Genomic DNA, 27024 nt, shown 5'->3' with positions numbered 1-27024 from the left:
TTATAATGTATAGCCTATGGCTAAGGCTTTGAGGAAAAAATAAACACTTGCGTTGCGCTAAGGTGAGATAAAATAAATTGATAAAATGTTTTTTTTTTTTACTAATAATAAGATATTCATTCAAATCAGTAGTTTGCAAATCTGTGACTACACAGAAAGGTGATTTTGGTGGTACAAAACCGTCACCACTATCCCTAGGATGAATTAAGTTAGAGAGAAGTTAAGTTAAATTTTTTCTCACTAAAAACTTAAGCCTGGCGAGGAAATAGCAAACATTATGATTTGTAAATATTAAAAGTTTTGTGGTACAAAATTATAGGTTTTATTAATTTTAAATAAAATAAGAACATTTTATTTTCTAAAAAATCAGAAATTAACTTTTTATCAAAATTAAAAAATAGTTGAAAGTAGCATCATCAAAACTTCCAGCATGAAAAATGCCAGACAGCAACACTGCCCCAAAACAGGCTGCCGAGCAACCACACAGATTCACTGCAATAACTTATTATTACCAGTTCCCCATCTCCACGGCACGGCAACCCTTGTTACATCTGTGTATCTAAAACCATACCCATGGGATATATTGATTAGAAAAAACACTGGATATATGGGTTCAAACTAATGAAATCTGATTATGTGAATATTTCATCATGTGGATGGATTATTTTGCCAGCACAAAGATATTAACAAGCTTATATATTGAGTAAACGTATTGGCTCGTTGACACTTATTACTTATATCAGCACAAAGATATGAGTTATATGTTACATCTTAGTGAATGTCAATATATACCGATCAGCGCGCCTAAGGTGGTTCACTACTGCTTCATGTTATGCAGAACGGCAACTGTTTACAGAAGCCTTTTAGCTATACTGATGAGGAATTCTCATAAATGGTAATTACAAAAAACAAAACAGACACACGTTATTTTTTAGATGTCAAACCCTTGAACAAGAGCACACCAACAGCACCAATGGCCAGAGTCAGAACCAGGGGGACGGCAACAGATTCAACTTCACGCACACTGCCTGCCTGGTCTGTTCTTCCCAGCCGCGATCTTTCTCCGAAGTATTCATGCATAAGATTGCTCAGAGTGTCTAGTTGATGCATGATTTGACGCTGTCCTCGAGCAACAAGTAATACCTATTGGGGGACGGGGGAAGGAACAGTGCATCATGGTCAAAGTAATGTTCAATTCTGTATTTAATCCAATACGGCAATACCACACTTATTGTCACGTGAATTCAAAATGAGAGGATATATCATCTACCTCTTCCATCAGGGGAGACTCTCTAACCAGTTGAGAGGAAGATGTTGAATGAGGAAGCAATGATCCAGCAGTTAATGAACCATTGCCTAATCCAGTAATAAAGAGAGAAGTGGGGACAGAGCCATTGCAGGCCTCAGCCTGTGAAGCCAAGTTTTGTTGACTGGCTGAAACTTTTTTGACGTCAAACTTTGAATTCAGCTCTTCAATACGGGAGGTGAACTCGTCCATTCTTTCATTTAGTGTGGAAATTTGATCAGAAAGTTGAATGATAACTCCCTGTTAGCTTAAAAGCAAATATCAGTGGCTGAATCACTCAGATGAATAGGAAAATAAACAGAAAATAAAACCTTTTAGTCAGACACCTATCAATTGTAGCACCTTCTCTAAGCCAAAATAATGCATAAATAAATTTCCTCGAAAGTTGAATATAAACATGCTCCCATTCTCTAAGTTTATTGCCAATATGCAGTGGAATTGCATCTCAATATTCTTTCAACATTTCTATCTACTACAGACTCAGCAGTAGCTTTTCTATGTACCATAAAATAAGAAAGATGGGTAATACATCAATGAATGAGGTAGCTAAATTGATTGTCAGTGTATGACTTCTTATAACAAATATATCTTACTTGGTTGGCCATCGGAGCAGGTGATTCTAGAGCTCTCCCATTAAAACTTCTGTTATTTATAGCAAGTTTAGTCAACTTAGGTAGCATCTTGTCCCTTTGATTTGAATATGACTGTGAAACACCACTGCAGGAGACCAACATGTCAACTTCTTTATAAGGCAAGTTAAATATGTGAAGAAAATTAGTAAGTACCGATTAAGATACTTCATCCTCCTATCTGCAGAAGCTCTGGAAAGTGCTTCTTTGGGGCTTGAAACCAAATCATCTTCTATGCTGAGTTTTGACTTCAGATCATCTGGCAGTGTCTGAAGCTTGACTAGATCAGTGATTTGTTGTACAAATGCAAAGCACAAGAAGAAGCTAGTGTGAGTATTCATACCATCACATCATTTACAAGCTTTTCTAGTTGAATTTGTTCAATGTAAGTGCGAGGAACATAGGAACCATCCAAACCCAGTTTCTCCGCCACAAATTTAACATAGTTTCTATCTTTCCCTTGTACCTTCAAAACAACATGAACAAATACTTGGTTACTTAAAACAATAAAACCACATACACACATGGAATATATATATATATATAGGCATTTGGCCCAAGTTCCATGGCCACTGTCCTATCAAACAAGGAGACTTGTAACAAAAAAAGGAGAGAATTACAGCAACGCAAACAGAAAAGAAAAGGAAATATGTGTAGGTCAAATATATTTATAAATAAAACCAACGGAACACAAGAACTAAGCCTACTATAAACAACCAACCTGCTTAATTTAATTTAATAGAACAATGGAACATAACTTACTAATCTTATGGTGAGTTTGGTTGAGTGGAAGGAAAGGGGGAAGGAAGGAAAACTCGGAAATTGATGAATGAACTCGTACTAAAAGTTTAGTCCAAAGTTGTTCCTCGATTTCCGATTTTTCTTTCCTTCCACCCAACCAAACACACCCTTAATCTGGAGAATATTTTTTGTATTGATACGAAAATGGCTTTAAAATAGCTATGCATTAGGAAACAGAAAGGATATGCCAGTAAATGAAACCAAGAACAAAAGAAACCATATTTTTAAAACCTTTATATCATATTAACAGTGAATTATTATATATATACCATAGAAACCGTTAATCAAAATATATATGATAGTTAATATATTCTAAGTAGAGTATGTATAATGTATAAAATATTTTCTAGAATAAGATATTGTACTAGTAGTGTAATACTTTACTTTTTTTAGTAAACTAATAAAATACATTATCAACAAATATGTTTGACTGAAAACTCTTTCATTCTACCACATGTACTTCATAAGCATCGGTTGTTTGAACCTCGGCATGTAATTATGAAGTAAATGATTCCATAACCACCTCTACCCATCCAAGTCATAAGACAGACAAGATTGAAACAACCGATGTTCTTAGCATATGTCATAAGATCATAAAACAGACAAGATTTGAAATCAATAAAACATTAAACTGAGAGAATACTAATCCTGGCATGTTCTTAGCATATGTGAGTTAACCGGGTGTGGGTCAACACTCATTACCGTTAATATGGGATCTTAGGTGGGCCAAGAAGTGACTTTACCCCAATAAATGAGAGCTTGTTTCCACTAATAGAACCCGTGGCAACCCGGTTACAAGTTAATAATAACAAATATGAACGGAAGAAACACTCAACAAAAGAATAGAGAGAAAAGAGCAGGTTGTGTGAAGAGGGTCAAGCTAGTATTAGAAATTTTATATCAGCAGATGAAGAACATAATCTTTAGGTACCAATTTATTGTACCAAAAAAATTATATCAGCAGATGAAGAACATAATCTTTAGGTACAATTGATGGACGGACAACTGACAATAAGGGTATAGATTAAAACTACTTTTCACGTGATCAACAAGCATAGAAAAAAGTAATGGAGAGATACCTGGACATATTGGCGATTAAGTTGTTCTAGCCAATCAGTTTTTATGGACACTTTATCATCGTGAAAGACATGGCTGCTTCTTTTCAGGATTGCTGCAATTGTATACCCCAAGGCCATCAGCCCTCCAAGCAGGCGCACACTGACCTCAAAAGTAATTCTAGGTGATATAATGAATGGACTATCCGTAACCCATTCCTGAAAACAAGAAATCAATATAGGGATTTTCTAGTAATTTTGCTGCAAGTGCAAACTTTTCAGCTAATCTCAGACATGTGAAGGTAGGGTATCAAAAGACAGGATCTGCAAAACCCTGAGTTTGTAAGCTGTAATTTCAATAGTATCCTCCATTGTGAAGCACAAGTGTTCAAATATTTTTCAAACTTTTTGAACCAAACTTGACACTTCTTTTGACCGAATTTTTTATTAGCACATATGCATACACACATACCATAGAGATCGATCAAAAGAAAGAAAAGAAAAGTGAAGTAGAAAACTGCTTGCTCAAAAAGATAGGACCATTTTTTATCTCACAGAAGGACAAGAAACTATGAGTGAAACATTGGCATATAAGTAAATGCATATCATATCACCAACTCAAACAAAACTTAGGTCTTGCTAAAGTGTTATGTTTTAAATCACCTAACCTCAAACATAAGATTGTACTTCCCATCCCTGTTTCTCATTCTCAAATATGATTGACATGCTTCAGGGTCTTCTCCAGGGGGTAGAAGATATATGTCATATGTTTCCTCATTAGTTTCAGTATGCTCTGCAGCAATAACTGCCTTGATTTGATCCACTGTCACAGCTTTTGCTGACTAAAACAGTTGAAACAATAAAAGTAATGTATTGTCAAGAAGACACTTGAAAATATAAAGAACATTACTGTATGATAATATATAGCATAGGATCACCTTCAATATGTAGGTGGGATTCTGGAATCCAGTGAATGGATTAAACTTGTTAATAATTTTTATATGCGCTGTTTTCAGATCTGGCTCTATAAAAGCTTTATACATGGGATATACCTACAAAAGGAAACAAAATAACAGGTAAGAATTATAGCAGATAACTCTTAGGCTTAAAGATTTACGTTTCCGAAACTCGTAAAGGAAAGACAAAATCTAACATGGGATCAGAGAGAAACCGTTTCAGAGATTTGATGAATTATTTCTTCAGGCTCTTGACCAGCTCGTTGAATGTCCCGTAAAACACGTTTGACAAGATCAAAATGAACTCCACCAGTGACAGAAACACGAAGATCAAGCAAAGGTCGTAATTTCTCACTTAAGGCATATATGCCTTCAATGATTACAATACGAGAGCTAGGGACTTCAATAGTCCTGTAAGGAAAATAGTACAAAAGAAACCAACAAATAAGTATAAATGCAATCTCATCTTGATTAGAAATAAAATGATGTTATTTGTTAAAGCTAGTGTGTGTCCAAATTTCCACATGCTCTCTTGCACCTCTTCTAGCCACACAATAAACACTCATGTACATGTACGTGTTTTGTGTATCTCTCTACATCGCAGACTGTGAATGTTGCAAGGTGAATGCAGAGACAGAGAGCAACGGTGCATACTACAAAAATGTTGTTACGGGATATTATGCATATGTTTTTGATCCACACATGACAACAAGTTTTTCTATTATAAAGCTGTTTTGGTAATCAATATGTTTGGGCATGTGAGTGAAATTGGTTATAATCACCGACAAATTCACTTGCACAGAAAAATTACTTTTCAAAAGGAAAAGGAGAAAGAAAAAAAAATTGAGCATTTGCATATAACATGTACATCTAAACGTCATTAATAAATTCACAGGTTATATGTCTCTAAACCAATCACTTTTCAAGTTGGATATCCAAAAGTAAAAGCATAATAGATTATTGAATAATATTTTATTCATAGATAATTCAAACACAATCCAAAGATTCCATATAACCAAACATTTGAAGGACTTCCGACTTTCACACCTAAAGCATTTTTAATACATTAACTTCATAATGGATGGCATGGTTAAATTCTATTAGCTTTTGTATTCTACTTTTCGGGTTTACCTCATTGGTGAGAGAAAACCTAGATGGCACAACTATAAAAGAAAATTTTGCATATTCGTAAAAGGTGAAGTCGAGTAGTACACAACCTGTATCCAATGCGAGAACTAGACTTGAAATCATATATCGGAACCTGAACAGGCTTCCCTGATTTAAGATCCTGTATATTTTTTAGCAAGGTATCATAATCCGTCAATCGAGGGTCTGTTTCAAATAATGATGACATTAGAACTCTGGTTTGCATAACATCCCTTCCTAATTCTTGATTATTGACTAAGATGATAAACATGTAAAAGCATTTCCAGTAAATGAAATGAGTAAAATAAGATTATATACTGTGGGAAACTTGACCATATTATCAGCAATAGATGATAAACATGACATGCATGATTTGTTGGTACTTTTAATGGTTATCTTGTATCACTATCATTTATTCTACCTTGAAACGCGCTTTGCACATAATATTGTTACTTGCGCGCCCGCACAGACAAATGATTTGTCAGTATTTTTAACAGCTATCTTGTCCCACTTCAAAAATTTCTATGCATGTAATGTTGTCTAGTTACCTCATTAATGCTGTTTATTCATACCAAAGTTAACCAACTTTTAACTCACTTATATATATCCGAAAATTGAAATAACTGTTGCATATATAGCGGACAAAAAGCCGTGTAGTCTACTATGGGCCAAGAAAGTGGGAGGGGACACCATCCTCGCTTCTCTTTTGTACATTATACAAATTTCACCCATAAAAAAAAAAAATCTTGACACAGGTTCTACCACTGGTCATAGATAAAATGGATTCTATCCAATAAATAAAAAATGCTATATCTAGCTCCCACTTATTTGAACTTTTCTTCTCACATAAGCACTTGTAAGACTGTTTAAGAGAACTTACAGAAATAACTTATGACATATTCATAAGTTGTTTTCAGCTTACTAGTATTTTCATAAGCTCTCTAAGATAGCTTATGAAAACATTCTATAGCTTACATGAGAACAATTTAACTTTATTTTATCTTTGGTAATAGAAACAACTTATAGACATTAAAACAGTTAAAAGAATAGTGTTTATGCTATAGGCACTTAATTAAGGCTCTGTTTGGCAATGCCAAATTTTGAGCTAATAATTTATAAGCTTATATAGAAGAAAAAAAAAACCTGTTTGATTACATTTTTCTCTCACCAACTTTAGCTTATTTTTACTAGCTCATAACTTACTTTGATAAGTTAATTCGATTAACTTATAGCATATAATTTTTTCTTCTGATTTTATCTCTCTCGTCTTACTTGAAAAAAAATTAAAATATTAATTAAACATAGATCAAGAGCTAGTTTTACTAAACACTACAAATTCAATCAACTAGCTTATCTGCTGTAAATTATTCCCTATAAACTTATCCGCTATAAACTAGTTTATTAGCTAGTTGAGCCTAATAAGTTGTTTATCCAAACAGAATTGTGTAAAAGTAAACTTTGCAACAATAAATTAAATAAATCAAACTTTGCAATAAGAAAAAGTTGTATAGAAAAGATGATACCGTACCATCAAAGTTTCCATCAATGATTCGACTAGCATCATTATAATTATCCATGGATATAACAGCAATACTCGGCATAAAACTCAAAACCTTATCAGTAAAAACAGTTTTGCCAGCACCAGAAGGACCAGCAACTCCAACTAACACAATTCCATCATTATTTTGAGCCAATAACTGACAAGCACGAATAACAATGAAAAATCCTTTCTCAAAAGATAAAGAATCTTGAATTGGAACAATTTCATAACGATCAGATGATGAATCCTTTCTTTTAATAAGTTGAACTTGATCTCGTAATAAACCTTGACGACGCTGTGGCGATTCAGCACCAGAAACGGTTTCTTGTGCCATTAACAGAAGATTGTTATGAAATTGAAATCGGTTGTAGTAAGTAGTTATGAAAAGTGAATTTGCAGAGTGAGCAGACGTGAGGTGAATTTGCAGGTGGAAGTGAGGATAACTCCAAAACGTGACACGCACACCAGTCGGTCACGATTGGTCGTCGTTTCGTTTATTTTATTGCGATTACGACGACTTTTTTGTTTCGACAAGTTATTTTATTATTTATCTATGATGACTTCATCTAAAAAAAGGAATCTATGATGGCTTGAAAAGTTGAAATGGATTATTCGCAGCATTTTACTGTTGACTGCAATTCAGTTCACCCTGCACAAAATTTGGAATTTCGTAAAAAGTCTATTGACCGGTGTACTCCCTCCGTCCCGTGAGTCAGTTGACTGCGTCACGCATGTCAAATGTAGAACTTTGACGATTAATATGTATAATAGTAAAAATTATAAAATATGATATTTTGAAAATACTTATCGAGATGAATCCAACAACATCTTATATGCTAATATTTTTTTTTGAATCAAATATTTGTTTTTATTTATTAGTAGAAAAATATTGTATATGTGAATAGTGCATGGCTCACTCATTTTGAGATGGAGGGAGTAGTCGTTTATGAGAGTCAAACCCATAAAATAAGGGTTAGCTCAAGCAAGAGGGTTTGAGTAGTATATGTTAAAGGTTTTATGTTTGATTTTTATCTTTATTATAAATCAAAAAAGAAAAAAAAAATTGGAATTTTGATTGACGACACTTTTACGAAAATGGATTAACATCAAATGGTTTAGATTTTAATAAAGTTTCAATTTTTTAAAATATATAAATTCTAGCTTTTAAGTTTAAATTGTCCGATCTTAATCAAACGATTATAATATTGTTAACCGTGTGCAGTCAAGGGATGCCGATTACACCCAATCCAGTTTTGTTTTTTTCTTTTCTTTTCCTGAAGACACTAAATTCTCATGCACAACATATTGAGATTTCAAGTTTGAATATGAGTTGAGTTAAAAAAAAAAGGTTTGAATATAAGTGATAGTATTTGACAGATTAGTTAGGATTTGTTGACTTTAAAAGATTTATTCTTAATTAGGATGACAAAAAAACTTGTATCCATAGATAAAATCGTTCACGAACAAAGTGTGGACTGTGGATAGTGTAATGGATACTCGTTTATATTTTTAGAGCTTGACTAAAAAAACATGGGGTAATAAATAGTGACAAAAAAGTATATTGAGACTTGAATTATACTCCAAATGTAGACGGAGTGACATCGTATTATATATATAGGGTCAGCGTTTGAACTTCTGTCATTTCACTTATCACCTTAAAGGTGAAATTTCTAAATCATTTGACAAAAAAAAAAGTATATTATGTTGTTTATAAAATATATATATATATATATATATATATATATATATATATATATATATATATATATATATAGACATATATATATATATATATAGACACACACTATGGAGTAAATGATATTTTCAATTGTTTTATGCCCACTTACTTGTTTGGGCATGGTGTAATTGTATAACTTTGTTTTCACGGTTATTTTTATGTTTTCGTATCTGTAATGTCTTGTGCTGAAGAGACTCGTTGATTGGTTATAATATACATCTCATTTTGACTTGTTAAAAAAAAAATAAAAAATCTTCTCAAGAGTGTCAAAATCTTAAATTATAATGTCATCATGAGAACGACTAAGATTGTTTATAGTTAGACATTCCCAACGGTCTATAATAAATGGATTTTTTTTTTTTTGGTACAATAATAAATGGATATTTTAATTGTATAAAATGTGAAATTTCAGTCTTAAAATTTTAAACTATCTAGACAATCGGAAAATTGTGACTGCACGACTGCATCAAGTGAGTAACCGCAAAGAATCCAAATCTGGGTGAGTGCATGTGACTCCAATTATTTTGGCATTGTGGAATATTGTTCAAACTTGCCGGCGGGAGAAAGAAACAAAACAGAAAAATTTATTCCGCGGATTGGACAAAGTAGTAAATGATTTCTGCAAATTTTACTTTTTCTTCTAAACTTTGACTTCAATTTCAAATCAATGTCGTCGTCGTCATCATCATCATCATCATTCCCCAATCATCAATGGTTCTAGGACGTGTTCCTCAAAGGTGTTATGTGCGCGCACACACATGCATGTCTGTTTGCGCGTGTGTGATTCTACAAGTTTTTATTAAGCAACACAAATGAATGTAGTTATAAGGTCCCCTAATTCTTTTTGCTTATAGTTGATTATTCATTTTCAGGAGATTGAAAATCCTTAACAAGTTTTACCTCCGGTGAAGAATAAGGAACCGGATGCCATAAAAGTTCCCTCTGGTTTTATCAACACATTACCTCAGGAAAATATTCTTGAGGAAGGTCCCATAATTTCTCCATCATCACTAAGAGTGAAGCTAGAGAAGGCAAAAGAAAGTATTACAAGTAAATCCTTCACTTCAAAGGGTCCAAGTACAACAGAAAATGCTTCTTCTAAACAAGAATCAGGTGTTGAGTATTCACCAGTTGATTATTCTAAATACAAGCAACTTAATTATTGAAGAGGACCCTCTAGCCATGATGGAGAAACTCCTTTCAGGTGAACTCAGTTTTTCCTCAAAGACCTCACAATCTACAAAACAAGCAAAAGCTACTCAAGTTGAGATGGACCCAATTAATACACTGCTTGATGACTTAAGACATCTAGTTTTTTCGAGTAACCTTTTAAAATATCTGCCAAATGACATGAACCGTAGAGAAAAGGTAAAAGGTTTATTATTTGAACTCGATGATAGGGTCGATGAACTGTCTAAGAAACACGTTTTGGGTCTTACTGAGCTCACTAAAATCTTCAATGAAGCCGAAATCATCATTGATGGTAGTCGAGATAATGCAGATTCTCTTCAAGAGCTTGAAGTGAACCACAAAAATACAATGTCGAAACTTCAGGCTTCCAAGGACAAGATGAAGAGATTTTCTGAATCAATTGCTGCTGGCCAGAATAAAATCAGAGATATAGATCATCAAATTGAGGATATACAAACACAAATTCAATTGCTTAAGCAGCAAGTAAATAAACTTCATCAAGAAAAGTCTCTTTTGAAAGATACTTGTTCGAAATGTCACGAAAAAAGAGTCGATATTATGAAAGAAGTCAAAAGTATATCTTCAGAAGCTGTGGAAATCCTTGAGAAAACTTCCAGCCTCGAAAAGAAAGAACAAGAATTCAATTTGAATTACAAGAGACTCCAAGAGCACTATACCAAATTGAAATTAGCACCTCCTTTTTGAATTTAGATATGTTTATAATTTGTTCAACCACTTTATAATTTGTTTTGTGGTATGTAACTATGATTACCATTTTGTCTTTCATCTTGCGTGACACTAAGAAGTTGAGCTTCATTGTTCATGGTCTGATTACATGCTTGAGCTTCAATGGTTGAATGATTTGTGCCATAGCCGCCAGCCCAATGGCCGAGCAACCCAAGTAAGGATTTTAGGTCCCAAAATTTTGGATGAAAACAAAGGGCCTCAAAATAGTTCAATTTAGTTATAAATATAAATGTGACAATTAAATTTTTAGTATTTTCCAGTTAAGTTGGTGAAGTTGAAGGTCTCAAATCCTTTTTGACTCGATTTTAATCTCAACCTTAGTAAAATTTAGATTTTCTATTTATTTTTCATACAACTTTACATTTTTTTTTTCTAGAAGGCCTCACAATAGAATATATTTTAGGCCTCTAATTATGTTGTTTCGGTCCTTATTTGTAGAATCTATAATTATGTATGTCAATCATTTTTTTTACAATACATACAATGTATTTTTTTAAAAAAATTGTTTATTTAGAAATATTCAATAGTTATTTTCTTCATTGCCCCATGGTTTTCTTCATTCTAGTATTTTCCTCGTTACCATTATTTGAGAAAAATATCACAAATGGGAAAATGATCGATGACATGCATGCACACACCATGGTTAACTTTGACAAAGTTCTACTGCATTCAAATTCCAAAAATCTAACAACACCAACCACAAATTTACAATGTGTGGAATATTTGGAGCAAAGTACACTACGTACACATTATAAATCTGTAAAAAAAATATTCAACAAAAAGTTTAAATGAATAAAAATTTGACCCAAAACTATATATGCATGCATCATGCATGTATGAAATGTCAAGGATGGCGCTTAATGCTTAGATAAAGTCATAAAGCTATAGTGCGAATATTTATTATTCATTTAGTTATTTTCCTTCATAAAGAAACATACAGTCCTAAGTTTGAAAATTAAAACAAAAGACACCAAAACCTCTTTCATTCTTTATTTTCATAATGAATTAGTCATATATACAGCCACGGTGGGTGACAATGGAATAGTACTTCATAGATTGGTCTCCATTTTTTTCTAACTTTTGACCATGATTCATAAAATACAGCTATGGTAATAATGAAACCCTTTATCTCCTACACAACTTTTTATTTTACTTTTGACAAGTAAACATGTTATTTTGAAACAAATGAGGGATTAAGGAGAGAAATTTTCAATCAAAAGAGATTGTCACATATAATTGGATCTTTAACTTCCACTAAATTACATAAGATATGTGATTTTAAAATTAATAATTTTCAATGTGAATTTCAGTCAAAAATTTGTGCTAGGTCTCATATAAATAACAAAGTAGTTTATAGACCTTGTCAAATAGTCTATTATATTTTTTTTAACCATATAGTCTACTATATCTAATCTTTTTTCTTACTTAAAATTATGTAACATTTATATGTAAACACTAATTCATTAGACAAATACTAAAATATTTAACCGAATATTCGTAGCGTTCTAGATTCGCCAAGAGATGACTTAATTATATCTACATCCATCCTAAGAAAAAGTCGGGGACTAAAAGAAGGACTTTCCATCACAGTATCGCCGCCTATGCCTTTATCGGGTGGGATTCAACCACCTTGAGTAACAGAACAGCAACACTAATTTGCTTACTTGCTAGAACCATACTGCTTTTATTATCATAGACTATAATTCTTTCATTTGTGTCATTGTGTGAGATTTCATGTTATATTTATCATTTCTTCTATAAACAAAAAATAATATTATAGTTAGAACTAAGATTATGCCTAATAATATATAATCTACAAAAATAAATACTTATATATAAAAAAAAATCTCATCAAAAAATTAAAAAATCATCATCCTCATTGAGACTACTACTCAACTTATCAATCCACACCTTCTTTTCCTCACCATTACCCTTCTTTTCTTCCATTTTATTACTCTTTTTCTCTTCATTATTACCATCATCACCCTTAGGAAAAAACACTTCATGAACAAACACCTCCACATAGCTTTTACTATACCCCACAGTTTTCTCATTCTCAACTTCAATCAAAGGAGGAATATAAGGTGGTCTTGCTAATTGCAACACCGTGTCCCACTTTACTCCTTTAAAGAAATCATGACCCTTGATTTCATCTACCTTGATCCTACGGTCAGGATCCTTTTCCAACAATTTCCTAATCAAATCCCTTAACGCCGTTTTCTCTCCCGTTAACTCAGGTTCTTTTGACAAAATCCTGTAAAACGTTTCTTTCCTATTTATCCCATTAAACGGCGTCGTTCCGTACAACATTTCGTACAATACGACACCTAACGACCACCAATCAACTTCGTAACCATGACCTTTTCCGTTTACAATTTCAGGTGCCACGTAATCTTCCGTTCCAACGAACGAGTTCGATTTCTCAACCGATTCCGATTCGTTCCGTTTCATCGAGTTCACACTATTTTGCAATTCAAAATCCGAGTCACACGGCGAGATCCCCGAGTTACAACGGTAGAATCGCGAAAACAATCGCTTATTCGCGTGTTTCTCCTTCGAAGAATTAGATCTATCTGACGAGTCATGACTCAGTGATTGAAGTGGCGATTTAGGTTTCAGCTTTGTAGATAGATCGAAATCTACTAGCATTATGTGACCGTTTTCTTGAATCATCACGTTATCTGGCTTCAAATCTCTATACACTATTCCTGAATCATGAAGATATTCCAATGCTAGAACCAATTCAGCTGCATAAAACCTTCACAACAAAAATCAAAATCTAATTAAAAAAATACATATAGTGCTTTATAATCAGACGAATCGAAGCAACAAGACCTGAATCTCAATAAACAACAATTTAGTTTGAGAAAAATTGTTACCTAATAGCGTCATTGGAGAACATTTTCTCAGATTGTTTCTTTCTGAGAGAATGGAGATTACCGCCATGGCAATAATCAATGGCGAATCCAACGATTTTCTCCGTTTCGAAAACACCACGCAACCGTGGCAAAAGTGGATGATCAAAACGACGTAGCACTTCTTGTTCAAATGAAGCTCTCTTATACTCTCCAGAACCTTCTGGATTGTTCTTTGATTTCTTCTGATTTAAAAGATCTTTTGATATTACTTTAAGAGCAACACACTCGTTAGATGACTGGTTACCGGTTGTTGCGAGGAACACGATGCCTTTGGCGCCGCGTCCCACGGCGGAGATAACTTTTAAGTTATTGAAATCTAACGATTTTACTGTGCTGTTTTGGTTGTTTTCGCTGCTGTTCATGGTGCAGCTGACCGGTTACCGGGAAGAAAAAAAAACAGAGTAGTTTTTGTAACTTTGAAGTGTGGTTTGTTTTGTTGTGTGGTGTTTAGAGGTTTTATAATGGTTGAACCGTGCTTGGTGGTGTTGTTGTTGTTGCTTACTTTCTTGTGGGACAAGAATTCAACATTCATCATGTGAGTAAATTGAACTTTATATATGGTTTGAACCGCGTAAAATTGTGACACGTGAGTGATGACGTGATAAATATTGACTGTAATAATTAATAAATGTATAATTGTAGTAGTACTGTATATAGTTGTATTATTTAATTTTTTGGTTGTGATTTGTGATGTAGTGTGATGAAGAAATAACAGCGTTACGTTAGCGTTGGGAGTTAGAAAGTAGAAAGTGAGAACGTGATGCCCAAGAGACAGCAAATGGTGGGTTTGAGAATTGCGTGTGACTGTGACTTCTAGAATCCGTTCCACTCGGGCTAGGGGATGGAATATTGGAATAATGGAATGTTTGAAAATCAAATTCAATTCAATTCAAAGTAGTGGGGGTATGATACTAAATTAACTTTTTAAATTCATGATATATTTGAACTAAAAAATATAGCAAATATATTGAACGTTTTATGAATTTAGAAAATAAATTATTTCTTGTATTAAGGACTAGATGGAGTAATAGTTATCGGACTTAACTATAAGTAAAAATGCAAAATTCCATTTTTTAGATTTATTGAATTATTTTGCTTATAATTAAGATTCGGAGGAATAATTATTATTACTATTATTATATCCCATTAATTTGAATTAAATTGAATTTGATTTTCAAACATTTTTTCATTTATTTCATCTCTTTAACCCGAGTGTAACGTTATTTAATAAATCTAAAACGTAAATTTTAGTTTATAATTAAGATGGGATGGAGTACATAAACAAAAAGCCTCCTTATATGTGTTTTTTTTCTCGTAGAAATATGTTTTTTTCTTATTAAAAAATAAATAGATTAGTGGAAGAATGTATATGATGATGGCTAGTTAGTGAGAATCACATAGTCTACCAATTAATTAATTAATAGTCGAATTTTTCTATATTTTCTTCCTTTTACCATATGGAAACGGTCTTTAATCTTTGCTTCAGCATGTTTATGAAGAAAAATAGTCTTTAGCTTTGTTATTAAGCAACACATATAGTTCATTGAAAATAGTCTGAGAACAATTTATTATAAAACAAAGAGTTAAATATGTATTTAGTCTAGTAAATATTTTAAATTTTGTTTTCGGTGCCTATAAAAAATTATAGCAAGTTTTGGTCTCTCAAACATTTTTTGTAAGATTTTTTGTCTCTGCTTTTTATTCAACTAGTATATGTTATTCGAATTTTTTAAAAGAAATTCATAAATAATTCATTTTATGTTAAAAAATTCTAAATTTTAGTTGGAAACTTTCTTATAAATAAGAAACTCTTCGAGGAGTCTCTCAACAAAAAAAAAATCACAAACATTTCTCTTAATCGTCTAGTCGTGGTCGTGCTTCTAAATGGCAAAACTTTATGTTATTTTTAAAGGACTTTAATTGACTTGAGACTTAATTAGGCAAGCACTATCGCACCATTACATTGGAATCTAATTCCAAATCAATTATTGATCTTAAGATGACAATAACTTTCACCCTCGCACAATTGCATGTTATTAGTTATTCGTATTTTTGGAACGTATAATTGATCCTTATTGTTTTCTCATCTTTCTAAAGAGAAAAATGAATATGTGTATTGGTTAGCTAAATATAATACTTAGTTAGAGATTAATTCTAAGTTGTGTGGCTTCTTCCTTCTACCAATAACACATGTGTTGCTTGCCGATGCAACGAATGTCTTGAGAAAACTTCGGATAATTGGTTTGTTTTGTTTCCATTTTGTTTACTTCCCCTTACTAAAAAAGCACTTGTTCAAGGCCTAACTATTACTGTTGAGTGATCATTAATATTAATCTTTTTTTCTTCTTCATAAGTGCTATACAGCTGCAACCACTAGAAGTTTTATTTTTCCATCTTTAACTTCAGCCTTCTTTATAGGTTAGCATTTGCCATCTTTTGTTAAGCAAAACATTTTTGAACCTTATACTTTGATTTTTAAATTAATCCTATAAATGAAGGCCTACTTAGTTAACTATTAAATTAGACTTTGTACATGAAATGAATTCCTATTAATTTGTTGCCGTCGACAGCTGTGGTGTAACATCATGAATTACACTCATCTCAGGTGACTTTTTTTTTAGTGGATATGCAAATCTTAGGTGACTAATGGTTTTATAAAGTGGCTCTAGCTTGTATATGATCAGTTATTGCTACACACAGGTGGATGCAGTTCATCTAATTTTTTAAAAATACACAAAAAGTTGTCAATTGCACGATCTATAGTGTGACACTATTTGTTGTAAATATTCAATCATGATTAATGTAAGGTAAAAAAAAAAAACTTAATTAGTAAAATGGTCCCTTACATTTTTGGTTTCACATTGGTCCCTTAAAGAAAAAAAGGTTTGAGTCTGAATAGGTCCCTTAAAGAAAAAAGGTCTGAATAGGTCCCTTAAAGACATATTCGTTAATCAGTTTGGTCCTATTCGGACCTTTTTTTAGGGACCAAACTGATTAACGGAGATGTCTTTAAGGGACCTATTTGGACCTTTTTTTTCTTTAAGGAACCTATTCAGACCTTTTTTTTTCTTTAAGGGACCAATCTGAAACCAAAAATATCTTTAAGGGACCATTTTACTAATTAAGCCTAAAAAAATTACTACTCTTAAAGTTTAATTTGGCTGGTTATTTGTACTTTATAGATAAAATTCACTCAAAATTATATTTGAATTTTTTTATATATAAATTAATATAAAATATGACATGATATTGAATTTTACTTAAAGTCTAGAGTATTTAGAGTGTGTTTGGATGAGGGATTCTAGAAATTCAAGGGATTTTAAATACCAGGCAATTCAATTGATTCAATTGAATTCCCTTGATTTTCAAATTTCAGTGTTTGGATAAAGTGTTGAAATTCCATCAATTGTAAAATTCTTTGTTTGGATAATGTAATTGAATTTCTTTCATTTAATTTTATTTATTTTAATAAAATCGACCCTAAACCCAAAAATTGGCCGAAAAACCGAAAAAATCGGTGGAAAAACCTAACAGTGTGTTTGGATGAGGGAATTTTTTGAGGTAAAGTAATGTTTTGAGGGAATTCAAATGATTTGAGGTGAATTCCATTGTTTGGATGAAAATTTGAAGAATTTTCGAAATGATGGAAATTTATTAAGTATTTTGTTCAAGTTAAATTTATAGAATTTCAAAATGACACCTAAAACCAAAGAATTTGAAATTCCTTCTTCTCTATAAACTTTTAAAAATTACTAATTGATCATAAAACCTAAACTTAGCCGAAAAACCTAAAATCGACGATAAACGCTAAATCGGCCGAAAATCCAAAAAATTGGCAGAAAAAACCTAAAATCGGCCAAAAGCCCAAAAATCGACTATAAACCCTAAAATCGGCAGAAAAAACATAAAATCGACTATAAACCCTAAAATCGGCCGAAAAACCAAAAAACGACCGAAAAAGCAAAAAATCGGCCGAAACCCTACAATCGGCCAAAATCCAAAAAATCGACTATAAACCCTAAAATCGGCCGGCAACCCGAAAAATCGGCAGAAAAACCTAAAATCGGCCAAAATTCCAAAAATTGACTATAAACCCTAAAATCGGCTGAAAACCCAAAAAATCGACCGAAAAACCAAAAATTGACCGAAAACCCAAAAAATCAGCCGAAAACCTAAAATCAGCCGAAATCCAAAAAATCGACTATAAACCCTAAAATCGGCCGGCAACCCTAAAAATCGGCAGAAAAACTTAAAATCGGCCAAAATTCCAAAAATCGACTATAAACCCTAAAATCGGCTGAAAACCCAAAAAATCGACCGAAAAACCAAAATCGGCCAACATCCAAAAAATCGGCCGAAGAATCTAAAATCGTCCCTAAACCGAAAAAACTCGGCCGAAAACCTAAAATCGACCCAAAATCCTGAAATCGGCTATAAACCCCAAAATCGGCCGAAAAACCTAAAATCGACTATAAACCCATTTTTCGGCCAATATTAGGGTTTATAGTCGATTTTTGGGTTTTTCGATCGATTTTAGGGTTTATAGTTGATTTTTGGGTTTTTTTGCTGATTTTAGGTTTTTAGGCCGATTTTTTGGGTTTAGGGTCGATTTTTGGGTTTTCGATTATTTTTTTGGGTTTTCAGCCGATTTTAGAGTTTATAGTCGATTTTAGGGCTTTTGGTCGATTTTAGGTTTTTCAGCCGATTTATGTTTTTTGAGCGATTTTAGGTTTTTCCGCCGATTTTTTCGGTTTTTCGGCCAATTTTTGGGTTTAGGGTCGATTTTATTAAAATAAATAAAATTAAATGAAGGAAATTCAATTACATTATCCAAACAAAGAATTTTACGATTGATGAAATTTCAACACTTTATCCAAACACTGGAATTTGAAAATCAAGGGAATTCAATTGAATCAATTGAATTGCCTAGTATTTAAAATTCCTTGAATTTCTAGAATCTCTCATCCAAACACACTCTAAATCTCCGCTTTTCTAAGCAATGTGAGACTTAACTCACCTCACACTTGCGACAACAGTTTTCCTGAAGAAAGCATAGCATGCCTTAAAATGTGAAACTATAGAATCATAATAGGAAAAAGATATGGTCGGTTTTACTGTTTTGTTTGCATACCCATATATCTCGTGTTTCGAAGAAAACTCCTCTTTTTCAAATGTATTGATACTCAATGGTGTGAACTGTGAGTGATATTCTTTCAATAAAAAAAAAATCACTTATGGTTCGTTTTGATTTCGGATGAAAGATGAAAAAAATCCAATCTAATTCAATTTAGTGTGGTTTAAAAAAAATTGGATTGGTTTTCGGATATTCAAATTATAAAATGTATTTTTTTTGTAAATATTAATATTGTAAAGAATGGTAAAATAATAGTACAACATATAATATTAAAAATTTGACAAAATAACACTTTTAACCCTTTAATTTATTTCAAGTCATGATTTAGGTCTTTATTTTTTTTTCTCATCATTTTATTCGTCCTTTATCTATGTTTGAAAATGGTTTTTTAAGCTTCGCGTACATTGAAAGAAAATTATAGACTTGAAGTTTGAAATACATTGAGAAAAAATCATAGATTTGAAGCTTGAAATACATTGAAAAATGACTAGAATGACGAGAGAAAAAAAACTCGCTAATCTTAATCTTTCAGTTAATCGATCCTAATTAATCCTCAATTTTCCGATGCTTTCTCAATGTTTATCACTATTTTAGTTCAATTACCATTTAATTGAACGATGATGAGTGTTTTTTCCGCCATAGTTTGTTTTCAACGGTTCTACTTCTACGGGTTTAGGGTTTCCTCAATTGTTTATGTAGAATACCCAAATGGCCACGCTTAGCTGCAACATGAAAAGCGTTCATATCAGACTTGGAACGAATCTTGAGAATCTCAAAATCACACAATTTGAGCAAAAAGGTGAAAACTTCCTTCAGATTATGGTTTGCAGCTATGTAAAGTGGTGTTTCACCATGATCGTTTTGAAGAGACATAACATCAGAAACAGAGATAGGTGATGATGATGATGATGACCCATTATTACTATTATCATCATCATCTTCGTTTTTCAGCTTCTCTAACAGTTTCTTTAACCCATCAAGGTTCCCAGATCCAACCATGGTGAAAATTGATTGGTGGGTCATGAAACGAAGACCCTTTGACTCCATAATGAAAATAAAAATATGATTTTTATTGTTTTTTTTGGTGTTTATTTTTCACTGTTTTAGCTTTGGATTGAAGTTAAAGTTTCTCACTTTCATCATCATCATTATCATAGATAGATAGAAGAAGAAGAAGAAGAAGAAGAAGAAGAAATTATAGAGAGAGAATGAAAGAAGAAGATGAAATATGGATTGTTCTGGTAAAAACTAAAGGGGGTTATATTATTGATTAACTGGTGTGATTACACTTGGTTTAATCCCAACAACCCTGGGAGTTTTATAAGTCAGATGAAGATCCTCACATAGGGGGTTTGTATTATTCAAGATTGATAATTGATACAAGTATGATCAGAGAAAAAATTGATTAAGTTTACAAGAATGAAAGAATTGTCTCTTTACAAGAATGAAAGTATGGTGGTTTCTCCCAATGACCCTCCCCTGTTCTCTTGAAGAAGATCCTATTTATAGACAAAATATCTCCTTCTTGTTGCTTGATAACCGCCTTGCTTGGAGAGGAATTCATGGGTAGTGGGCGGTTACTTTTCCTTCTTCTCCAAGCTTCTTCCTTCTTCTCCAAGTTTCTTCCTTCTTCTCCAAGTCATGGTGGATCATGCTTATCATGTGTTTTTCATGGTTGTTTTCACGCTTCTCCTTTAGATGCTCCTATTGGGCTTTTTCGTATTGGGCCTTAACAAATCACACCGTGGTCCATGGCCCGGTACACAGCCCCCCAAGCACGAGGCTTCAAGAAGGCGAAGTGCTTTTGGTTGAAATCACTTGGCAATTATTATGCCTCGGTGTTGTTCTATGTCGCCTATTTATTGTTGACTCATACTCTTTGTTTGCTTGTCGCCTTGTCCTTCCTTTTGTTGTTGATATTTCTTAGATAATTTGTACGCCCTTCTATGACTTTTGAATATCTTGATGTACACCATTTGTGGCTTTGAATATTGTTGTCATTGTTTCTTGGCGACTTTGAGCAAGTTGGCAAGTCGCCCTTCCTCTTTTTTTTCATTGTATTTGCATTTTCAAGCTAGCGTTGTCACCAATCTCGCCTCTTCGTATTTCGCGGTTCGCCTTTCCTTCTTGAAAACAAATTGAAACTTTGTGGCTAGTAACTTCTGCTTCTTTGTTGTAGTTGATTTTCGTACTGTCAGGCTTGCACGCCTTATTTGGTAACTGTTGTTTCTTGGCGATTTAGAAAGAATTGGCACTGCTCGGATTCGCCCTTCCACTATACTTTGTGTCTGGTGTTGAAAATAATCTTGCCTTTGAAAATTTTTAACTTTGCACCTGTAATGTCTTTAGCTCTTTAACTATGGTTATGAATCGTTTGAGAATGACTTTATACCTGTTGCCTTTTTGGCGATTGTAGCTGGTATGGCGATATGTCACCTAGTTTTGCTGCATGACGAACGGTTTGGTTGTGTCCTTCTTGCTTTTAGAATCTTATGGCTTGACGTTATGGTGAATCGCCTTGTTTTGACTGTGTGTAAGCCTTTCCTGTTGGTGGTGTTGATAATCCTGCCTTTCTTCGCTGTATATTTTCTTTTTCTGGGGCCCCCTACTCGTAAGGTTTACAGGTAACGCCAAGGCCTTTCAACCTTGTTTTGTTTTCTGTTTTTGACGCCCCCTACTCGTAAGGTTTACAGGTAACGCCAGGGCCTTTCAACCTTGTTTTGTTTTCTGTTTTTGACGCCCCCTACTCGTAAGGTTTACAGGTAACGCCAGGGCCTTTCAACCTTGTTTTATTTTCTGTTTTTGACGCCCCCTACTCGTAAGGTTTACAGGTAACGCCAGGGCCTTTCAACCTTGTTTTATTTTCTGTTTTTGACGTACCCTACTCGTAAGGTTTACAGGTAGCGCCAGGGCCTTTCAACCTTGTTTTATTTTCTGTTTTTGACGTACCCTACTCGTAAGGTTTACAGGTAGCGCCAGGGCCTTTCAACCTTGATTTATTTTCTGTTTCTGACGCCCCCTACGGGTGACGCCAAGGCCTCTCAACCCTGATTTATTTTCTGTTTCTGACGCCCCCTACGGGTGACGCCAAGGCCTCTCAACCCTGATTTATTTTCTGTTTCTGACGCCCCATACGGGTGACGCCAAGGCCTCTCAACCCTGATTTATTTTCTGTTTCTGACGCCCCCTACGGGTGACGCCAAGGCCTCTCAACCCTGATTTATTTTCTGTTTCTGACGCCCCCTACAGGTGACGCCAAGGCCTCTCAACCCTGATTTATTTTCTGTTTCTGACGCCCCCTACGGGTGACGCCAAGGCCTCTCAACCCTGATTTATTTTCTGTTTCTGACGCCCCCTACGGGTGACGCCAAGGCCTCTCAACCCTGATTTATTTTCTGTTTCTGACGCCCCCTACGGGTGACGCGAAGGCCTCTCAACCCTGATTTATTTTCTGTTTCTGACGCCCCCTACGGGTGACGCCAAGACCTCTCAACCCTGATTTATTTTCTGTTTCTGACTCCCCCTACGGGTGACGCCAAGGCCTCTCAACCCTGATTTATTTTCTGTTTCTGACGCCCCACGGTGGGCGCCAAAATGTTCTGGTAAAAACTAAAGGGGGTTATATTATTGATTAACTGGTGTGATTACACTTGGTTTAATCCCAACAACCCTGGGAGTTTTATAAGTCAGATGAAGATCCTCACATAGGGGGTTTGTATTATTCAAGATTGATAATTGATACAAATATGATCAGAGAAAAAATTGATTAAGTTTACAAGAATGAAAGAATTGTCTCTTTACAAGAATGAAAGTATGGTGGTTTCTCCCAATGACCCTCCCCTGTTCTCTTGAAGAAGATCCTATTTATAGACAAAATATCTCCTTCTTGTTGCTTGATAACCGCCTTGCTTGGAGAGAAATTCATGGGTAGTGGGCGGTTACTTTTCCTTCTTCTCCAAGCTTCTTCCTTCTTCTCCAAGTTTCTTCCTTCTTCTCCAAGTCATGGTGGATCATGCTTATCATGTGTTTTTCATGGTTGTTTTCACGCTTCTCCTTTAGATGCTCCTATTGGGCTTTTTCGTATTGGGCCATAACAAATCACACCGTGGTCCATGGCCCGGTACATGGATGATGATGAATGTATGGGTGCAACAAGTGGTGATTCTCCATCGCATTCAATTCTTAAAATAAATTAAATAAATTATTTATTTTATTATTTACAAATTTCAATTCAATTATTGATTGAGTGATTGAAAGTGTGTTGTATTAATGTAGTCAAGTCTTTTTTTTGCACACAAAATCCAACTGAATTTGACTTTACACAATGTGACAATAACACTAATAGTGAAGTCTTTTTTATCCTATTTTTTTATATTCACACCAATGGAAATTAGAAAGATAAAAATAAGTGTAACATGTAAAGACTGAGATTAACAAAAAATTAGAGAAAGAAAATTATCTTTAGTCTATAGCATTATTTACTCTTTCTTTCCCGGCATATTATAAAAATTATCGTAAAACAATTGTTAAAATAATACTCCATCCGTAATACTTTATAAGCAAAATTACACCGAGTATTTTTTTAAAATATACTGGATATAATTATTATTAAATTATCTTTGGTAGAGAGAGATTAGCAAATTATTATTAAATTGAAAATGATATGATGGAGAAAAAAAAAAAAACTGTTGTTTATGAGTAAAGAAAATATATGCAGGAATTCGAGCCGCAAACACTCCACTTATTCACCTTTAAGGTATAATTACTTACCAAAAAAAATTGGTGATTTTTTTTGGATGTTGGCCGATTTTGGGTTTTGGGTCGATTTTTGGTTTTTCGGCCGATTTTTTGGGTTTTCGGCCGATTTTAGGGTTTACAGTCGATTTTTAGAATTTTGACCGATTTTAGGTTTTTCTGCCGATTGTTCGGGTTGCCGGCCGATTTTAGGGTTTATAGTCGATTTTTTGGATTTTGTCCGATTTAAGGTTTTCGGCCGATTTTTGGTTTTTCGGCCGATTTTTTGGGTTTTCAGCCGATTTTAGGGTTTCTAGTCGATTTTTGGAATTTTGGCCGATTTTAGGTTTTTCTGCCAATTTTTTGGGTTTTCGGCTGATTTTAGAGTTTATAGTCGATTTTTGGGCTTTTGGCCGATTTTAGGTTTTTTCTGCCGATTTTTTTGGATTTTCGGCCGATTTAGCGTTTATCGTTGATTTTAGGTTTTTCGGCTAATTTTAGGTTTTACTATCAATTAGTAATTTTTAAATGTTTATAGAGAAGAAGAAATTTCAAATTCTTTGGTTTTAGGTGTCATTTTGAAATTCTCTAAATTTAACTTGTACAAAATACTTCATAAATTTCCATCATTTTGAAAATTCTTCAAATTTCCATCCAAACAATGGAATTCACCTCAAATCATTTGAATTCCCTCAAAACATTATTTTACCTCAAAAAATTCCCCCATCCAAACACACTCTTAGTGATTTATAAGTAAGAGGACCATAAATCTAACGTCAGGTTTTGGGTTAAGATGTGATGTCCAACGCACTTATGTAGTTGTTGAGTGCCCAATGTGATGATTCCCAAACACCCTCGTGACCCAACTTTGGTATCAAAGTCGATGGCTCGACGAAGAGTTCGACCGGCTCCTTGTATCGAAAATCTTCCCGACACAAGTGTATGGATGAAAGAAGCTTCCGCTTGAGGGGGAGCATAATGAATTGAATACTCGCCTTAAGGTTTTGGTTTAAAGTGTGATGTCCAACTCACTTGTATAGTTGCTCTGAACCTAATGTGGATGATTCCCTAACTACCCCTCGTGACCCAACAAAGACATAATCACTTAAGCAATCAAAACTTGTAATGAACGTTTCTTTTGACAGAAGAAGTCTCAATTTGCGTGTGTTCTATTCAATAAGTTAATCAAGGATGAGTTGGCATCACATTTATCACCTACTGGCACTGCATGCATAGCATGATGCTGTGCCTATAAATACATTGTTGAGTTCATAGTTAGGACTCACACCTTACAACGTTAATAACATCAAAGTTCATTAAACTTGTTAATTATTTGCGATCAATCATGTTGAATATGGCTATGGTTGTGATCACAGCAACTCTTGTGATCTTCCTCATGTGCTCTTCATCATCAGAAGCTATATTACAGAAAAGGCTTCAGCTACCATCGCCACTGACAGGACCAGAGTCACTGGCATTTGATTTAACTGGCGGAGGACCTTATGTTGGCTCCTCCGATGGACGGATTTTCAAATATATTGGTCAAGATGAAGGATTTATAGAATATGCTTCCACATCTAGAAACAGGTAAATATATAAATCCTTTATCAACTTAGCTTGATGAAAAGCCTAATATGAGTTTTATAAATGCTAATATTTTGTTTTTTCAGGGACAAGACACTCTGTGATGGCCTTGCTGATTTCTCAGAACTCCAGGCAACATGTGGACGGCCTTTAGGATTGGGTTTCAATCAGCAGACAGGCGATTTGTATGTAGCCGATGCTTATTTTGGACTTGTTAAGGTTGCTCCTGGTGGAGAGAATGTAACACATATATTTGGATCTGAAAATGCATATGCTACTAGGTTTACCGATGGTTTGGATGTAGATCCTGAAACTGGAATCGTCTATTTTACCGAAGCTAGCACAAATTTTCGGTTCAAGTAAGTATAATTTTCAGGTCAGCTTATAGCACATTTTATTAGTTCATGCAATTAAGTAATGAAATATGTTACATGATTTTTTTGTAGAGATTTCGAGACACTGATAGACAGTGAAGATAAATCAGGAAGCCTACTTAAATATGATCCAAGCACCGACCAAACGACCGTGTTGCTAGGAAATCTTGCGATGCCATCTGGTGTGGCAGTTAGCAGCGACGGCTCATTTGTTCTTGTTGGTGAATATCTGGCAAACCGAATTCAAAGAGTGTGGCTTAAAGGACCCAATGCATTTTCATCAGAATTATTCATGCCACTTGCTGGAAGTCCAAATAACATCAAGAGAAATTCACGAGACCAATTTTGGATTTCGGTGAATGGTATTTTTAGGTCACCAATATTTCAAAGAAATATAAATTTTCCTACCGGAGTCAAAGTGAGCGAGAATCGTATAATTTTACAGATTGTGTCTCTTATTTCTGAGTATGGTACTGAATCAGCTAGTGAGATTCAAGACTATAATGGAACACTCTATTCTGGTTCCCTGCAAGCTTCTTATGCTACCATTTTTACCACCCTCTTGTGAAATGCTTTAAACATTTACTCACTGCTACCTTTGTATGGTTATATGCTGCAGCTGGATGTTGTTTAGTGTGCACCTGTGTTTGTGTTTTGGAGTCATTAATAAAACTGTGCTATTTAAAAAATGTTTTATCTATTACTTTTAAATTTATGTTTTAAAGTATTTTTATCCTGTTGTGATTTCTATTTGTAGCAATGTTTTAAGAACCGGACCGGAGGTCGAACCGGTGTGGCTATTGGTTCAAGGGTCAACCGGTCGGACCGGTTCAATCGTTATTAAACCGTTTATATTGAACCGTTCATATAACTTTCTTATTTCACAACTAATAAACAAATTAATAAAGTAACATTAACAAAATAGAAAATTTAAAAACTTAAAATAAAGAAATCATAAATCCAAAATGCATAATTTATACCAAATAATTATACATAAATTCGAAATTCATAATTCATAGAAATTGTTAAACTTTAAACCGGATTAAACCGATGGAATGAACCGATCTCTATAATAAAACTATATAGTTATTAAACCAGATAACTTATCTTTAAAAAAAACAATAACACTTAAAAAATTTGAAATCAAAGTCAATTTAGTTGATTAAAATCA

The 27024-nt window shown here is 33.8% G+C and overlaps 3 protein-coding genes across 4 annotated transcripts; 1 reads left to right on the top strand and 2 right to left on the bottom strand.

Annotated features, from left to right (window-relative positions):
• Positions 1–699: 699 nt before the first annotated feature.
• On the bottom strand, positions 700–8001 carry LOC123923821 (inorganic pyrophosphatase TTM1-like). Of its 2 annotated transcripts, none has more exons than XM_045976555.1 (11): positions 7422–8001; positions 5965–6079; positions 4963–5158; positions 4730–4843; positions 4460–4633; positions 3816–4010; positions 2279–2401; positions 2092–2204; positions 1900–2023; positions 1271–1546; positions 700–1143 (listed from the first exon to the last, which is right to left on the bottom strand). In XM_045976555.1, the coding sequence occupies exons 1-11, from the start codon at positions 7765–7767 to the stop codon at positions 925–927; spliced, it is 1995 nt and encodes a 664-aa protein (XP_045832511.1). In that variant the 5' UTR covers positions 7768–8001; the 3' UTR covers positions 700–924. The 2 variants fall into 2 exon arrangements, with proteins under 2 accessions (XP_045832511.1, XP_045832513.1); XM_045976557.1 differs by having other exon boundaries at positions 5965–6035; positions 7422–7952.
• A 4074-nt stretch (positions 8002–12075) lies between these two features.
• Positions 12076–14555, bottom strand: LOC123923820 (serine/threonine-protein kinase OXI1-like). Its single transcript, XM_045976554.1, has 2 exons — positions 13989–14555; positions 12076–13867 (listed from the first exon to the last, which is right to left on the bottom strand). The coding sequence occupies exons 1-2, from the start codon at positions 14387–14389 to the stop codon at positions 12961–12963; spliced, it is 1308 nt and encodes a 435-aa protein (XP_045832510.1). The 5' UTR covers positions 14390–14555; the 3' UTR covers positions 12076–12960.
• Positions 14556–25185: 10630 nt separating this feature from the next.
• LOC123923819 (protein STRICTOSIDINE SYNTHASE-LIKE 12-like) lies at positions 25186–26542 on the top strand. The gene is made up of 3 exons (XM_045976553.1): positions 25186–25482; positions 25566–25838; positions 25926–26542. The coding sequence occupies exons 1-3, from the start codon at positions 25241–25243 to the stop codon at positions 26419–26421; spliced, it is 1011 nt and encodes a 336-aa protein (XP_045832509.1). The 5' UTR covers positions 25186–25240; the 3' UTR covers positions 26422–26542.
• The last annotated feature ends 482 nt before the right edge of the window (positions 26543–27024 follow it).

Source organism: Trifolium pratense, linkage group LG4 (genome assembly GCF_020283565.1).
Source record: "Trifolium pratense cultivar HEN17-A07 linkage group LG4, ARS_RC_1.1, whole genome shotgun sequence".
NCBI classification, from domain to species: domain Eukaryota; kingdom Viridiplantae; phylum Streptophyta; class Magnoliopsida; order Fabales; family Fabaceae; genus Trifolium; species Trifolium pratense.
This window is presented reverse-complemented; position numbering and strand designations above follow the sequence as displayed.

What these genes read in the sequence shown, in the direction of transcription:
- LOC123923820 (XM_045976554.1), bottom strand. Translation starts at nt 14,389, where the DNA reads ATGAACAGCAGCGAAAACAACCAAAACAGCACAGTAAAATCGTTAGAT. An exon ending in TTCTCCAATGACGCTATTAG is followed by an intron (nt 13,868 to 13,988) that starts GTAACAATTTTT and finishes TTTGTTGTGAAG; the next exon opens with GTTTTATGCAGCTGAATTGG.
- LOC123923821 (XM_045976555.1), bottom strand. Translation starts at nt 7,767, where the DNA reads ATGGCACAAGAAACCGTTTCTGGTGCTGAATCGCCACAGCGTCGTCAA. An exon ending in AGTTCTCGCATTGGATACAG is followed by an intron (nt 5,159 to 5,964) that starts GTTGTGTACTAC and finishes TTTTCCTTACAG; the next exon opens with GACTATTGAAGTCCCTAGCT. An exon ending in AGGATGAAGTATCTTAATCG is followed by an intron (nt 2,024 to 2,091) that starts GTACTTACTAAT and finishes GGTCTCCTGCAG; the next exon opens with TGGTGTTTCACAGTCATATT.
- LOC123923819 (XM_045976553.1), top strand. Translation starts at nt 25,241, where the DNA reads ATGTTGAATATGGCTATGGTTGTGATCACAGCAACTCTTGTGATCTTC. An exon ending in GCTTCCACATCTAGAAACAG is followed by an intron (nt 25,483 to 25,565) that starts GTAAATATATAA and finishes TTGTTTTTTCAG; the next exon opens with GGACAAGACACTCTGTGATG. An exon ending in AGCACAAATTTTCGGTTCAA is followed by an intron (nt 25,839 to 25,925) that starts GTAAGTATAATT and finishes ATTTTTTTGTAG; the next exon opens with AGATTTCGAGACACTGATAG.